Source organism: Mauremys reevesii, linkage group 4 (assembly GCF_016161935.1).
Source record: "Mauremys reevesii isolate NIE-2019 linkage group 4, ASM1616193v1, whole genome shotgun sequence".
NCBI classification, from domain to species: Eukaryota; Metazoa; Chordata; order Testudines; family Geoemydidae; genus Mauremys; species Mauremys reevesii.
Window position 1 is genome coordinate 15845303 of NC_052626.1, and position 14053 is coordinate 15859355.

The 14053-nt window shown below is 46.5% G+C and overlaps 1 protein-coding gene across 9 annotated transcripts in view; it reads right to left on the minus strand.

Moving 5' to 3' along the window:
• ESR2 (estrogen receptor 2) overlaps nt 1-14053 on the minus strand; it is a 175387-nt gene that overhangs the window by 93234 nt on the left and 68100 nt on the right. For all 9 annotated transcript variants that reach the window (XR_005597560.1, XR_005597562.1, XR_005597561.1 and 6 more), the window contains 2 exons: nt 11658-11791; nt 142-322 (listed from right to left, as the gene is read on the minus strand). Coding sequence is in view for 4 of the 9 variants with exons in the window: in XM_039534661.1 (XP_039390595.1) it covers nt 142-322; nt 11658-11791 (315 nt within the window). In the remaining 5 variants the exon portion in view is untranslated. The remainder of the gene's footprint in view (nt 1-141; nt 323-11657; nt 11792-14053) is intronic.

Consider the following 14053-nt stretch of genomic DNA (forward strand, 5'->3'; position numbering starts at 1 on the left):
TTAGTTAATCCTGTCAATTTAGAATAATCTTACAATGAATACCCTAAAATGATGATACCATTTCAAGAGCTTGGTCAAGGTTTGTTGCTGTAACAACAAATATTAAAACCTCAAAAAGTTACATAATTCTGTAAAATATACCTTGCATGCCTGACATGAGAAAGTAACATCAACAAGTTAGCCAAACGAGTTGTCTGTTGCTGAGATGGGATTCCACTTTTTGCAATAACCCACACCAAAGCATCAGTTACTGCATTAAGCAAGTGATGTAGCTTCCTGTTGCTTTCAGATTCTTCTGCAGCAGCTGATAATGGAAACATATCTAAACAAAGAGAAGACAGAATAGCATTACAATTCACCAGAAAAAAAACATGATCATGGATTGCCTTTGGATGTAATTTTTCAATAGAATCAAATAAAATAAATTCCAAGTCCTACTAAAATTATGTTATGATTCTTCATGTTAGATCTCGATCTCTGATAGAAACTTTTTTACTCATCAATTCTGTTGTGCCATTTGCCTAATTAAGTATCCCCCAATATTACAACTACATTAACAATTGACTTCTAGTATCTACTAAAGATACAGGGCCAGATTCTTGGGTCTGGCTGAGTTTCACTTACCTTTGCATTCTCCAATTTTGGATGTCCCCAGGGGTTACTCCGGCCCTTTGTTTAAGTAAGAGCAGTTTCACGGCTTCTCTAACAGCTCCCTCCCAGCTCTGAAACAGCTCCTACATAGGGATGGGTCCAGGAGCAAAATGGTACATAACTTGCTTAAACACTTTACTGGATCAGGGCTTTACTGCTTATCAAGTGAGTGAGGAAGGCACGGTGCGTGATGTACAGCCAACTCCTTGGCTCTACCTGTTCAAACCTCCTTACAAGTCAGAAATGTGTCATACCGCTAGCATAAACTGTGAAATGTTAAAAGATAGAAATAAAACAAATTAATCAGGGAAGACTGTGGGAGGAGCAGGCAAGGAAGTAGTTGAAACTAGCATTATTGATGGAGCAGAAGAGACCAATGTGACAAAACAGAGCTGGATAATTAGGGAGGGGCAGAGTTGGCCCTGAAGGTTATGATATGAATCTTGAATTTAATATGGTGGAAGAGCAATGGAGGGATTCACAAAGGAAAATAGTCTTAAAGGATGCTGTGATAAATGAGGGGAGGTAGCTCCCTTTTATGGACACCCAGCCAGTCAGTAGCTAGAGAATCCTCCTTAGCAGCTGTACCCTAATTGCCTTAACTGTAAAGGGTTAAGAGAAGCTTAACCTGAGTTGGCACCTGACCAGGGAACCAAGAGGGAGGCTGCACCCTTTTAAATTGGAAAAAAAACTGCTGGGTGTGGTGGGTTTTTTCTTTGTCTCTTGGGCTGGAGAGAGGAGAAGGCAGCAACAAGCTGTAATCTTTAAACCAGGTATGGGAAATCATTAGCATCATACGTAGAAACTCCTCATTTGGAACCCCAGATATGTAAGTAGCACAGGAAAAGTTAAGACAGATGCGATTAGGAATCTTTTTGGTTGTTTTGGTTTGTGGATTCCTTGGTGCTAACCCCAGGTGCTTTTGTTTTGCTTGTAACCTTTAAACTAAATCCCAAGAAAGTTATTTTTGGTGTTTAATCCCTAGAGCCTGCATTTTCAGATGTTTCTTTCTTTTTAAATAAAATTTACCTTTTTTTTAAGAATCCTTTGATTCCAAAGTCCTTAGACAAGGGGTTGGTCTGTGTTCACATTGCTAAGGCAACTGGTTGGTATTTTATTCTCAAGCCTCCCAAGGAAAGGGGGTGAAGAATCTTGGGGAGATAGGGATTCCAAGTGACCCTTCCCTGAATATTTGTGAAAATTACTTGGTGGTGGCAGCAATATCTGTCCAAGGCAGAAGACTGTGCCTTGGAAGAGTTTTAACCTAAGCTAGTAGAAGATAAGCTTCAGGGGGTCTTTCATGCGGGTCTTCACATCTGTACCCCAGAGTTCAGATTTGGGGAGGTATACCCTGACATGGTGGCACAGCGGTGGGATCATTTTGAATCAGAAGCACAGACCACAGGATTTTAAAAGGACACATTTTTCCTTTTGGCTGCTTGAAAGCGAGGGAAGTTTTTGTTTTTCTTTTGATGCCTGTGGGAGAACAGGCAGGCAAAGGGTTCAGCCTGCACAGCCAGAAAGTCTAACAAGCAGTTTATTTTTTCCCCCTAGCTCTTGTGGCAACAAGGTAGCTATTAGGGTAAGAAACAGCCCAGTGCATGAAATTGAAGTCGGTCACCGAAACCCTAGAGCAACCAGTCTTCCCAAAGCAGTACGCCTAGGAGAAGAGACCCAGATCAGGCCCAGACATCCAATCCCATGGCAGAACTGCTCGGAGAGGCTTTGGGACCAGAGATTTCCCCAGCAGGGATGGTCAACCCTCCCCAACCCAAGATCCAGGTGCCAAGATGGAAGAAGGCCCTTAACCTAGACTGAGCTCTAACTGTGGGCACGTGAAGACCAACTGCAACTCATCACCCCGGGGTCCCACCGAGAGCCTTCAGGTCCAGATGCCTCGCAAGTACCCCCAGAGCGAAGGGAAATTATGAATGTGGGCCAGAGGAAGATTACTGCGTGGAGAGACACTGGAGCATAGGTGTCAGCTATCCACCAATCCCTAGTGGACTCCAAATTCATCGACCCAGAGGCCCAAGTGATAGTGCAACTCTTTTAACTTGCCTACAGCCAAGTTGCCTGTCCAGTATGAGGGCTGGTCAGGAATATGGACTTTTGAGGTCTATGATGACTACCCAATTCCCATGCTGCTGGGAGAAGTCTTAGCCTATCATGTGAAGCTAACCAAAATGGTGGGGATGGTCACCTGCAGCCAAGCTAAACAGGCCTCCACACCTAACTCCATTCCTGAGCCTCCTACAAGGGCCCAGCCTGTGTCCCCAGATACCACAGGCTCAGGGACCCAGAACCAGACCCCAGACCAAAGCGGTTGTAGATCCAGTTCCTGGGACCCAGCCAAAACCAGCCCAAGGATGGGAACTGGCGGAGCAGTCAGCACCAGATCCTGTGCTTGAAACCCCACCAGCGTCAGGGGAGCCAGCAACTGAGGGCGCCACAGAACCTGCACCTGCAGCAGCAGCTAAACCTGTGCAAGAGGCTCAACCAGAGCCTGAAATACAACCTAGTGCACCAGTGGAGAACAGTTCACAATCAACGGAGACACCCCCATCACCTGCATCGCTTCCAGTGGGACCAAGCCCAAGTGCACAACCCAGTGAGGAATTAACGTCTCCAGCATCGAGAGAGTAGTTCCAGGCATAGCAGGAAGCAGATGAGAGCCTTAAGGGACATTGGACGGTGGCACGGAGTGACCCACTGCCTCTCAGCTCTTCTAATGGTTCCAGGTTTGTTGTTGAAGGAGGACTGTTATACAAGGAGACCCTTTTTGGTGGGCACAAGAAGGACTGGCATCCTCAGAGACAGTTGGTAGTTCCAACTAAGTATAGGGAAAAGCTCTTGAGCTTAGCCCATGATCACCCTAGTGGCCATACCGGGGTGAACAGGACCAAAGACCTCTTGGGGAAGTCATTCCACTGGGAGGGAATTGGCAAGGACATTTCTATATATGTCCGGTCTTGTCAGGTGTGCCAGAGGGTGGGAAAGCCCCAAGACCAGGTCAAGGCCCCTCTCCAGCCACTCCCCATCATTGAGGTTCCAGTTCAGCGTGTAGCTGTGGATATTCTGGGTCCTTTCCCTAAGACGACACCCAGAGGAAAGCTGTACATACTGACTTTCATGGATTTTGCCACCCGGTGGCCAGAAGCAGTAGATCTAAGCAACACCAGGGCTAGTAGCGTGAGCCAAGCATTGGCAGACATTTTTGCCAGGGAAGGTTGACCCTCCGACATCTTTAAAAATTCAGGAACTAACTTCATGGCAGGGGCCATGAAACATCTTTGGGAAGCTCATGGGGTGAACCAGTTGGTTGCCACCATCAAACAAACAAACAGTCTATTGGAAAGGTTTAATGGGACTTTGGGGGCCATGAAACGTAAATTCGTGAACAAGCACTCCAATGATTGGGACCTAGTGTTGCAGCAGTTGCTCTTTATTTACAGGGCTATATCATATCCCAGTTTGGGGTTTTCACCCTTTGAACTCGTTTCTGGCCACGAAGTTAAGGGGCCATTACAGTTGGTGAAGCAGCAATGGGAGGGGGTTACATCTTCCCCAGGAACTAACATTTTGGACTTTGTAACCAACCTGCAAGACACCCTCAAAGACTCTCTAGCCCTTGCCAGAGAGGAGGCTGCAGTAATCAAGATGAGAGATGAAGAGGGCTTGGAAGAAAGTTAGCTGCATGGACGAGAAAGAAAACATTGGCTTTTAGAAATATTATGGAGAAAGTAGTAACAAGTTTCGAGACAGCCTGGATGTGAGGGGCACAAGAATGGCAGATTTGGTCACATGTGGAACTTAACAAAACAAAACAAAAAACAGCTGCAGTTTGCTGTAAGCAAAAGGCAAACCTTGAGGTGCATGCTGCTTTTTAAAAAATCCAATAATTATCTCAATGAAGCTCCATAAGAATAGTTTAAATCTGAAAATGTGAAGAATTTTCCTATTAGAAGGCCATTATCACAAAGTGAAGCAATCAAGAAATTCACTGAAGCGGGACAAGGAAGGGGGCTGGGAGGGGTGGTCAGCTGTAAACTGCAGGGTGTAGCCTGAAGAAACTGTATCTAGCACCAAGTAGTCTGAAGTGACACGGGACCAGGCCGACCAGAAAGAGCAGAAGCGGTTGAGGAAAGGGAGGGTTGGATCCAGTACATTGGCTGGGGTGCCGTCCTCGAGCAAACCCTCAAAATGACTGCTTCTGGCCTCCCTGACTTCTGGGATGGTCAGGTTAAGCAGCCGGACAGCAAGAGGATGGGTAGTGTCTCTTAGACCCTTTGTCCTGGTCCCCTCTCCTGTAGAAGCCAGACCGGGGAGCCCCCCAGGACTTAGATTGCCTTGGAGGAGGTGGAGGGCGGAACAGCTTCCTGGACTGCTGAGGGGCATGCAGGCCCAGGGAACGGAGGGTGGCTCGGAAGTCCTTGAGTCCATGGAGCCTAGAGTCAGTTAGCTCAGAAAAGAGCCCTGAACCCTCAAATGGCAGATCCTGTATTGTGGTCTGCATCTCCTGAGACAGCCCAGAAGCCTGCAACCAGGAGCTGCTATCACCGACATGACCACCCTGGCAGCCGAGTCCATCACTTCCCAGGCGATTTGGAGGACTCTGCAGGCCACCACCATGCCTTTGTTCACCAACGTGGTGAACTCTTGGGCACAATCCTGTGGGAGAGCCTCCGTGAACTTATTAAGGGAGTCCCACAGGTTAAAGTTATAATGTCCCGGCAAGAATTGGTGGTTAGAAACCTTAAATTGTAGGCTGGCTGTCAAATAAACTTTTCACTCGAATAAGCCGAGTCTCTTGGCCTCTTTATTTTTGAGCGTTCCAGTGGGGTGGCCCTGTCTGTCCCTTTCATTGACCGCGGACACGACTTGTGATGCCACAGGGGGATGAGTATACAGATCCTGCAAAGGGCTTTGAGTGACACAGTATTTCTTTTTCGCTTTCTTGAATGTTGATGGAATAGATGAGGGGATTTGCCACACAGACTTGGATATTTTGAGAATCCCTGCGTGGAAGGGCAATGCAATTTTTGCAGGTGTGGTGGCAGAGATGATATTGAAGAGGTCCTCTATCTCTTCAAAAGCAGCAAAGAGTCCTGTGGCACTTTATAGACGAACAGATGTATTGGAGCATGAGCTTTCGTGGGTGAATACCCACTTCGTCGGATGCATGTCTATCTCTTCAGCAACCTCTTCAATTTCCAAGCCTAGATTCTCTGCCACACATTTAAGGAGGGCCTGATGCTCTTTAAAATTGTCTGGGGGACTGCTGGTGTGGGACGGTCTGGCCACCATCTCATTTGGGGACAACAACGACTGAGTGGCCTGAGGGATGGCGTCACCCCCTTCTTTGTTGGGGGAGGGCTCACTCAGCACTGGAGTACAGGCCATGGGTTCTGCCTCCGCCCTGTTGCTGCGCTCCGATTGCGGCACTGGCAGCACCTCGGACGGCTTGTCTGATGCGGACAGGGAGGGCTGGGAGTACTGGACTGGCATTACCGGCACCCCACACGGATTCCAGTACTGCCACTGCCATGGCCCCTGCTGAGTCGGCACCGTGGCCGGTGCCACCTCAGTCTCCTGCATCAGAGAGGAATCACCCTGCCTCGGCGACAGGCTGAAGTCACGGTCTGAACCTTTGAACCTGAGGCCCAAGTCCTCCTACTGACCCTGGCACAGCGACGGGGAGTTGCGCCGCCTTCTGGAGGAACAGTACCGTGGTGAGCATGACCAACGTCGAGACCCCAAGCGAGGCCTCCAGGATGGGGACCAACAACAAGGAGACCTTCTGGGAGAGGGTGTTCGGTGTCTAGGCAACCTATGGCCAGACAGTAGTCGATACTGGCAGTACAGGGAGCGACACCACAAGTCCAGAGTCGCCCGCCTAGTAGGAGTGGATCTCGTCAGAGATCTTAGCCGTCTGGCCGGAGAGCTAGGGTGTGGTGCTGGGTCCCAAGATCACAGCAAGGGGACTTGCGTCTGCGATCCAGCGACCTGGAGCGTTCCGCCAGTCTATGCTGCAGCATCCCAGTGGCCTTCCCCTTTGGTGCCTCAAGCAGAGCCATATCAGTCACCTGCGGAGTTGGTCAGCCTTGCTTCTGGGCCACTGAGACTGCTTCAGGCACTGCAGGCCCCATCACAGGCTGGGAACCCTTGCCACTACCTGGGGTGGGGGGTACCTTGGCGAATTGGTGGGTCCGATCTCCACTGTAATCCCGTGACTCCTTGTAGCGGGCGCATGGCCTGAGAGAGATCCTTTGCCTGATGCTCCTCTGTCCTTTGGTGCCAAGGGGCTTTGTTTCTTCAGCTTCTTCTTCGGCACTGGCAAGACGGAGCTGTGCCAGGCCGAGTGTAGCGCCATGCTGTGCACCGAGGCCAAAGTGCTGGGTGTAGGTGCCGCAGTAGAAGGCTCCGATGCCAGATGAAGAGCAGCCTCCATCAATAATGTCCTCAAGTGTATATCCCGCTCTTTGAGTCCGCGGGCAAAAGTTCATACATTGCATGCATTGCAATGACCTTCTCCCAGACACTTAAGGCAGCTATTGTGCAGATCGCTGATCGGCATCAGCCTGCTGCACTACACACATGGCTTAAAGCCAGGGGAAGGGGGCATGGCCCCCTCGGAGCAAAGTCCCAACGGGAGACTCTCTTAACTAACACAGACTATCAACTAACTATGAAACTATGTACAACCACAACTAACAAGTCAATGGATAAACCGCTACTGTTCTTGCAAAGCAAGACGAGGCGCTCCAACCAACCATCACAGGCGGTAAGAAGGAACTGAGAGGGCGCAGGGCCGTCAGTGCCTGATATACCGCCGCATGGGAGCTCCACTGCCGGCCCTACAGACACTGCTAAGGCAGAAATCTTCAACAACTGTGCACGTTGGTGTGTGCACAGCTAAAATGGAATCGACATGAGCAAGCACTCAAAGAAGAACCCCTTGCAGATATTGCATCGGTCTGCTGGGTGCGCTTCCCCCAGACACTTGAGGCAAGAGTTGTGGGAGTTGCCTGTTCCCATGGGCTTGTGGCAGGTTCTGCAAGGTTTAAATCCTTGGGATCGAGACATGACTCAAACCCCAAGGGGGAACAGGAAAGCTGGGGTGGGGGAAGAGCCCCCACTCCTACACAACTCAACTCACTAACTCACTTTAAAACACTATGCAAACTATTAAAACTATGTACACACAGCTAGCTAATAGAACTAGGGGAGCACTTGCAAGAACAAGCAAGCAACCGCACTTCCAACGACCATCACTGGCAGTAAGAAGGAACTGAGGTGGTGCCAGGTCGGCAGGGTCCTATATTCACCGCCACTCCAGGGGGCTTCACAGCTGACCTGACAGGTGCTGCTAGGTGAAAAAAAACTTTACAAGGACTGTGCCCATGGTGCGTGCACACCTAATTGGAATCAATATGAGCAAGCACTTAAAGAAGAAAACCTACTTCTCAATGGGAGTGCTGTGAAACAACAAGCAATCCTTCATATTTAAATCCTAAAATTGCATATCAGACAGATAGTTTCCCATTTGTAATATTCCTAAAAAGTTTACTGTGGAGATAATCAAAATATTACAAGCCTTCTACTATTGGCACCTGATGCCATCTCCAAATACTAAAATGGACACGACTGAAAACACAACAGTGCTTGCAGAACAACTTAACCTGTTCAATGTTGTGTCCTGAGCTGCTGCAGTGGGAATAATATGAAGACTGTGACAACTGAAAAATGTTTAATTAATTATGCTTCTTTTAATTTAATAATGCTGAATTATCCATGAAGAAGAAACCACAATGTAGCCTCTACACAACTTGATTTGCCACATATTGTACTAGATCGCAAGTCTGCTGCAGATTATAGAACAGCTGCAGGTAACTTGCCTTTGTCAGGAACTAGAGAAGACTGAGGAAAGAGCTTTCTGTAAACTATAATTCACACTGGAAAGTCAATAGATTGTTAGAATGGGATCTTAGTGTTCTTACTCACAGAAAGGAAAAAAAGAACAGGGATTTCAGAACCATATTAAAGGCACCATAGTAAAAATAAAACAATGTAGTAGTTGTTTAAGAGCTTATGGTGTTTTACATACCAGCAAACTGCAATAAGAAAATATATCAGATCCTTGTATAAGCCTAAGCCTAAGAACCCTTTTAGCTTTTGTCTTCAGTACTTCAGAGAGCAGACAGGTGACTTGCTGTGAAAATCTGGACAAGAAGTTATTTTTATTAGGTTATCCCATGTACTGTTATCACACTGCTCACTCAAAAGCATAGACTCTTCAGCATATGAGAGAAGGAGACATAGGGCTAGTCTACACTGGCAACGTTAAAGTGCTGCAACGGCAACGCTTTAACATGGCTTGTGTAGTCACTACGCCCCTAGTAGAGGTGGGTTTTTAGAGCGCTGGTGCACGGTCTATACTGGCGCTTTACAGCGCTGAAACTTGCTGCGCTCATGGGGGTGTTTTTTCACACCCCTGAGCAAGAAAGTTGCAGCGCTGTAAAGTGCCAGTGTAGACAAGCCCATAGACAAAGGGCTAGACTCTCAAATAAGGTCCAAAGAGCGTAGATGCTCTTGTAAAAGTAGATGCTTTTGTAGCTCAGTGTCTGTGCTTGTTTTGCAAGCTTTAAATCTATAATATGGTCCTCTCTGATCATTAGGGAAGTTTAAATCTAGCATTCAGTGTTTACCAACTATATGCAGAAAAATTTAAAAAATACTTTGTCCTACAGCAAAAAGGGACAAAGTAGCCTAAGTCAGATGCTTTCACTTGGATAAATAAAAATCAGAAAACAATGGCCAGTCATTTTTAAACAAAAAAGCTTTCAGAGCATAGAAAAGAAATCTAAACTTAAAATCTGTCATGTCTATCCATAGCATCCATATTCCTGCCTGCAATTTGTCATACATTGACATGAAGTATTTTAATGCCCAAAGCTATACCAGTACACCATTTCACCCAAAAAGTTATATGGAAGCACACAGTATCAAACTATGGGCTAAATTCTGCAGTCCTCACTACTGTAATTTAAATGGGAGCATCCCCAAAAGTAAGGATTGCAGGATTTTGATTTTGGGGTTTGTTTTTTTTTAAACTATAATTTTCTTAATCCACTGAAACAAATTTTAAAATCCCAATTTCTAAATGGGCATTTCAACATTATGATAGCAACCACTTTCAGGCCAGTTATGCAGCCTGTATGCTGGAAAATCTTCCACAGACTTGAATGAGAGATTTGTCTAACAGACTGTGATAGAGCTGGTGCCTTCAAGGATTAACAGAGTACCCACAGCATAGTTATCACACATTCAACATTTGTAAAATTAAACATACATCTAATTTCAAGGTTTACTAAACTCGTTCTTTCCCAAAATTCTCAGCACAGTATTTATGTCTTTCTTCTTGTCCTTATCTAGGCTGGCCTTGTAAAAAAGAAAAAAAAATCATACAGGTATGGGATATGATTACTGAGTTTAAACTGAGGCGCTTACACAAGATACCTAAAATACCGTGACCATGTAAGGACCCTGTAAGAAAATAATTATTTAAGGCAGTGAGTCCCAAAGGAAAGGAAAAGAAAAAAAGAAAAATAATAGCCCCACAGCCCTGTCCCCAAAAAGTACTCTAGCTGGTATCAGAGATCCTAGTTTCCAAGGAGAAATGATCTCTCTCTAAGGGTGGGATTTTCAAAGGCACATAAGTGATTTAGGAGTCTAAGTACCATAGACTTGTGCTTCTAAATCAAGTAGATGCTTTTAAAAATTCTATCTTAAATGCTTCCATGTTTAAAAAAAGATCATGCCAGCCCATCACCATATGCATGTTGACAGGAGATTATGTCCTCCTCCTGTTTTGCCCTCAGATGACATGGAAGGAGCCTTGTACCAATAATATGAGCACTTGTGAATACCTATGGTTTTTAAGCCCACACAGAGATTTAGGAGGCAGTACTGAGTTCTCTTCAATGGTATCTCATTTAATTTTACCATTTAAATGGCTAGCTTTTTTCTAACATGGCTGTTTTACAACCATCACATTTTTGTTTGTCTGAATAATTTTTTAACAAGCTTGACTTTTTTGTACTTGTGAAATGGTTTTGATCACATATTTAGATTATTAGATGAGCAAGACTCTTAAGAAAATGTGTTGACAAACTTGCTAAGTAAAAGGATAAAATTCTGTTTTCTATTAAAATACTGGTACTTTACTTATTTATGGATAGACAACAGCTGGACATAAGTATCTCTGATTCCCCTTCAGAATTATCCTTAGGCTACATACAGAAAATAGTAGATGTAAACAATTTCATAATTTGTTTATACAGATGTTGTTTTGAGTCACATCACTACACGATGGACTCTGGGATGAAATGATTACAGCGAAGTCTACCAAGAACAAGGCCAATACATAACATGAACCACTGGTGTAAGAGAATGTAAACCAGGGATGTAGTTCCCAAAAACATTTTGCAGATCAGCTGAATGCTTTACATTATTTCTGCTGGTGAATTAATAATAATAAAAAAACCTGTGGTATAAAGGGAGCAAAGAGGCCGCAGACAGCAGCCCAGAGGGGCTTACCCACATCACAAATGCCCCTGATCCAGAGGGATAAGAGCAGAATTTCCCACTGATCAGCAGGCTCCAGCAATTTAAAAGGACAAGCTCCTGACCCTTCTGTGGGCCATAAACTCCACTCCCTGAAGAGTGCGTGCAGACTTTTGAGTCCCTTTACCAGGTTTTACCCTGGAATGCAGCCCAAAAATATCTTTCTGTCTAATAATAATAATATGACCTAGGACTTGACTGAATATACCAAACAAAAAGCCATGAAAACGTTAGCAACAAAAAGCACTTTCTATTTTTTCTTTCATTTTTTTTTCAAATGGTTCATGTGTCCTTTGATATTTTTGCCAATTTTAGACACAGAGTTTTCCCCTAAATAGTCAGCACAACTTGACATACCTCAACGGCAAATGTGTACTCACTGGAATTGAGAAGAATCATAGCCTTGACACACAGATACTCCTTGTGCTGTAATTTCAGCTCTCGAAATCTTGATGTTGTGGCCAGGAGCATGTCAAAGATTTCCAGAATTCCTTCTACACATTTCCCCTCATCCCTATATAAACATAGATCAAAGAGATGATCCCCCTGCACAAAAGAGCTTACAATTTAAGTATAAGAAAAGAGACAACAGATGGAAATAGAGACAGTGGAGTACAAGGAAATAGTTAGACAATATTGGTCAGCATGCTAGGCAGTGATCTCAGCTCACTAGCTGCCTGTGGTCAAGTTTTTTTTGTTGGCATCACGGCAAAGGAAAATGTTAAGGAAGGATTTGAAGGACAAGCTATCATTGATTTAAAAGAGAAAAGTGAACTTTACAAATAACTATTTGTTTGAGAAGGTACATTCCCTATAGTAGCTGAAGATCTCCATAAAAATCGGATCACAGACCAAATATAACTTCTTGAAAACTTTTTTTTTATTTACAGAATACCCTTAATGTCTGCTGACCCAGACTGCCCTACCTCGCAGAGATGCGGGAATGTATACAACAGGCAATCCATATAGTGCGTTAAAGCACCGCGTGCTATCATGGGCGTGCTCGGTGTGGCCACCTGGAGTGCCCCCAGATTGGCCACCATCCGACCTCCACCCGTGAGGCGATATGAGCAACACATCTCACAGTGGCAAGAGGGGGTGAATGAGTGGAGATCTCAGAACAACAACAGTGATTGCTCATATCCATTCCATGTAGGTGATTCTTTTGGAAGGAGGTCTGATCCAAGAGTGACATCTCGGTGGGCACAAAACAGATGGTGTGGAAGGGGAACAGTTCTTGGAGTGATTGAATCTGAGGCTCCAGGGAGGATCAACATATAGCCACCCAGAGGTCTCAGGGAAAGACCAAAGAGAGGGAGAAGTGAGGAGGAAGAGGAAAAGGATGCCTGTGAAACGAGCAGTAAGGTGGCCAGGCAGGCTGGAATGGGCGTGCCTGGAAGAGGTGCAACGCGCTCGGCCAGACCAACATGGAAGTGAGTCCAAGCTCTGACGGAGGCTGGGTCTGAGAGGGTGGTCGAGTCACAAGCGTATGGGGTCAACAACGTGGAACCAGAAGTGAAGTTCGCAATCCGAACAAAAAAAAGTGAGCGACGAGGTAGACGAAAAGTGGGGGCACAAAATAAGGGAGCGATGAATGGGGAGGCGATGAAAAGGCATTGGAAGTCTGCCCAAATGGAAGCGTACCGGGAGGAAGGGAGGTCATGTCACTCCCGATGAGATGATCGAGGCCATGAGACAGGGAGGAAGGGCCGAGGTGGTCACAGGAGCCTCTTGTTGAAGAGCTCGAGACTTGACCAGCCGGGAAAAAGGTGGAGAGCAAAAAAAAAGATCCTTAGGGGACAGGCATCAAAGCTAAGAGAGTTGCAGGTGGCTCGGATCAGCATCAGTTGAAGAAGCACCAGGTCCAGGTGAAAGACCAGGAGTTAAGTGAGGGAGGAAAGGGTTGAAGACCAGAGACAGAGGATGAAATGAAATGCCAGAGAAATGTGAGTTGAAGGAGGCGACAGAGGGAGGAGGTGAGAGGCGGAAGATAATGATGAACTTCCCTTGGAGGCCGCTGCTGTTAGAAGATCATCTTAATGAGTGAGGGAAGATCGGAGTGAAGGATGTTGGAAGATTTGTGAGTCTGAAGAAAGAAAAGACTGCCAGTTGGGCAGAGGAAACTAACGAAAGTGAGGAACCAAGAGACCACAGGAGACCTTAGAGAACTGAGGCAGAACAACGTAAGCAGATGGTTTAGATTGGGCAGGCCGGCACAGGAGGTGCAACGAGCTGCAGGATAGTGGCGGGGTGGTTTGGTGATTGTTGAGCAGCAGGGGTGCATGAGGTCTGGCGGGGGAGGGTGGGGAAAAGGGGGACCGGTCAGTGGTATGAGGTACCTGTGGGCTGGGCAACGCCTGGGACACGGTTGGCTGTGCCTGGTGTCCTGTGGAGTGGCCAGGACCTGCGACCAGTGGCTGGGCGCGAATGTGTGGGACGGTGAGCGGCTGGAGTTCGGCATCAGAAGCAAGAGCAGCCAAGATCGAGCGGAGAGCTTGGGCAGCGGCTCGTCTCTCTCTCTGTTTTCGCGAGAAGGCCGGGGAAGGCCTCTGTAATGCATCCAGAGGAGGAATCAACCACTTGAGAGACAGGAAGGATCCGCTGAAGCGATCCCGCCAGAGAAAGGGGAGAGAGGAGAGGACAGGCGTGGAGTCCCCGATTGAGCTGTGCAGGAGTCCCAGAGCTGGAGCGCTCCTGCAAGAGAGAATTGAGCTGTGAGCTCGGTGAGAGTTGGACCGCGCAATGTGGTGCGAGCCGAGAACGTGCTTGCACAGCG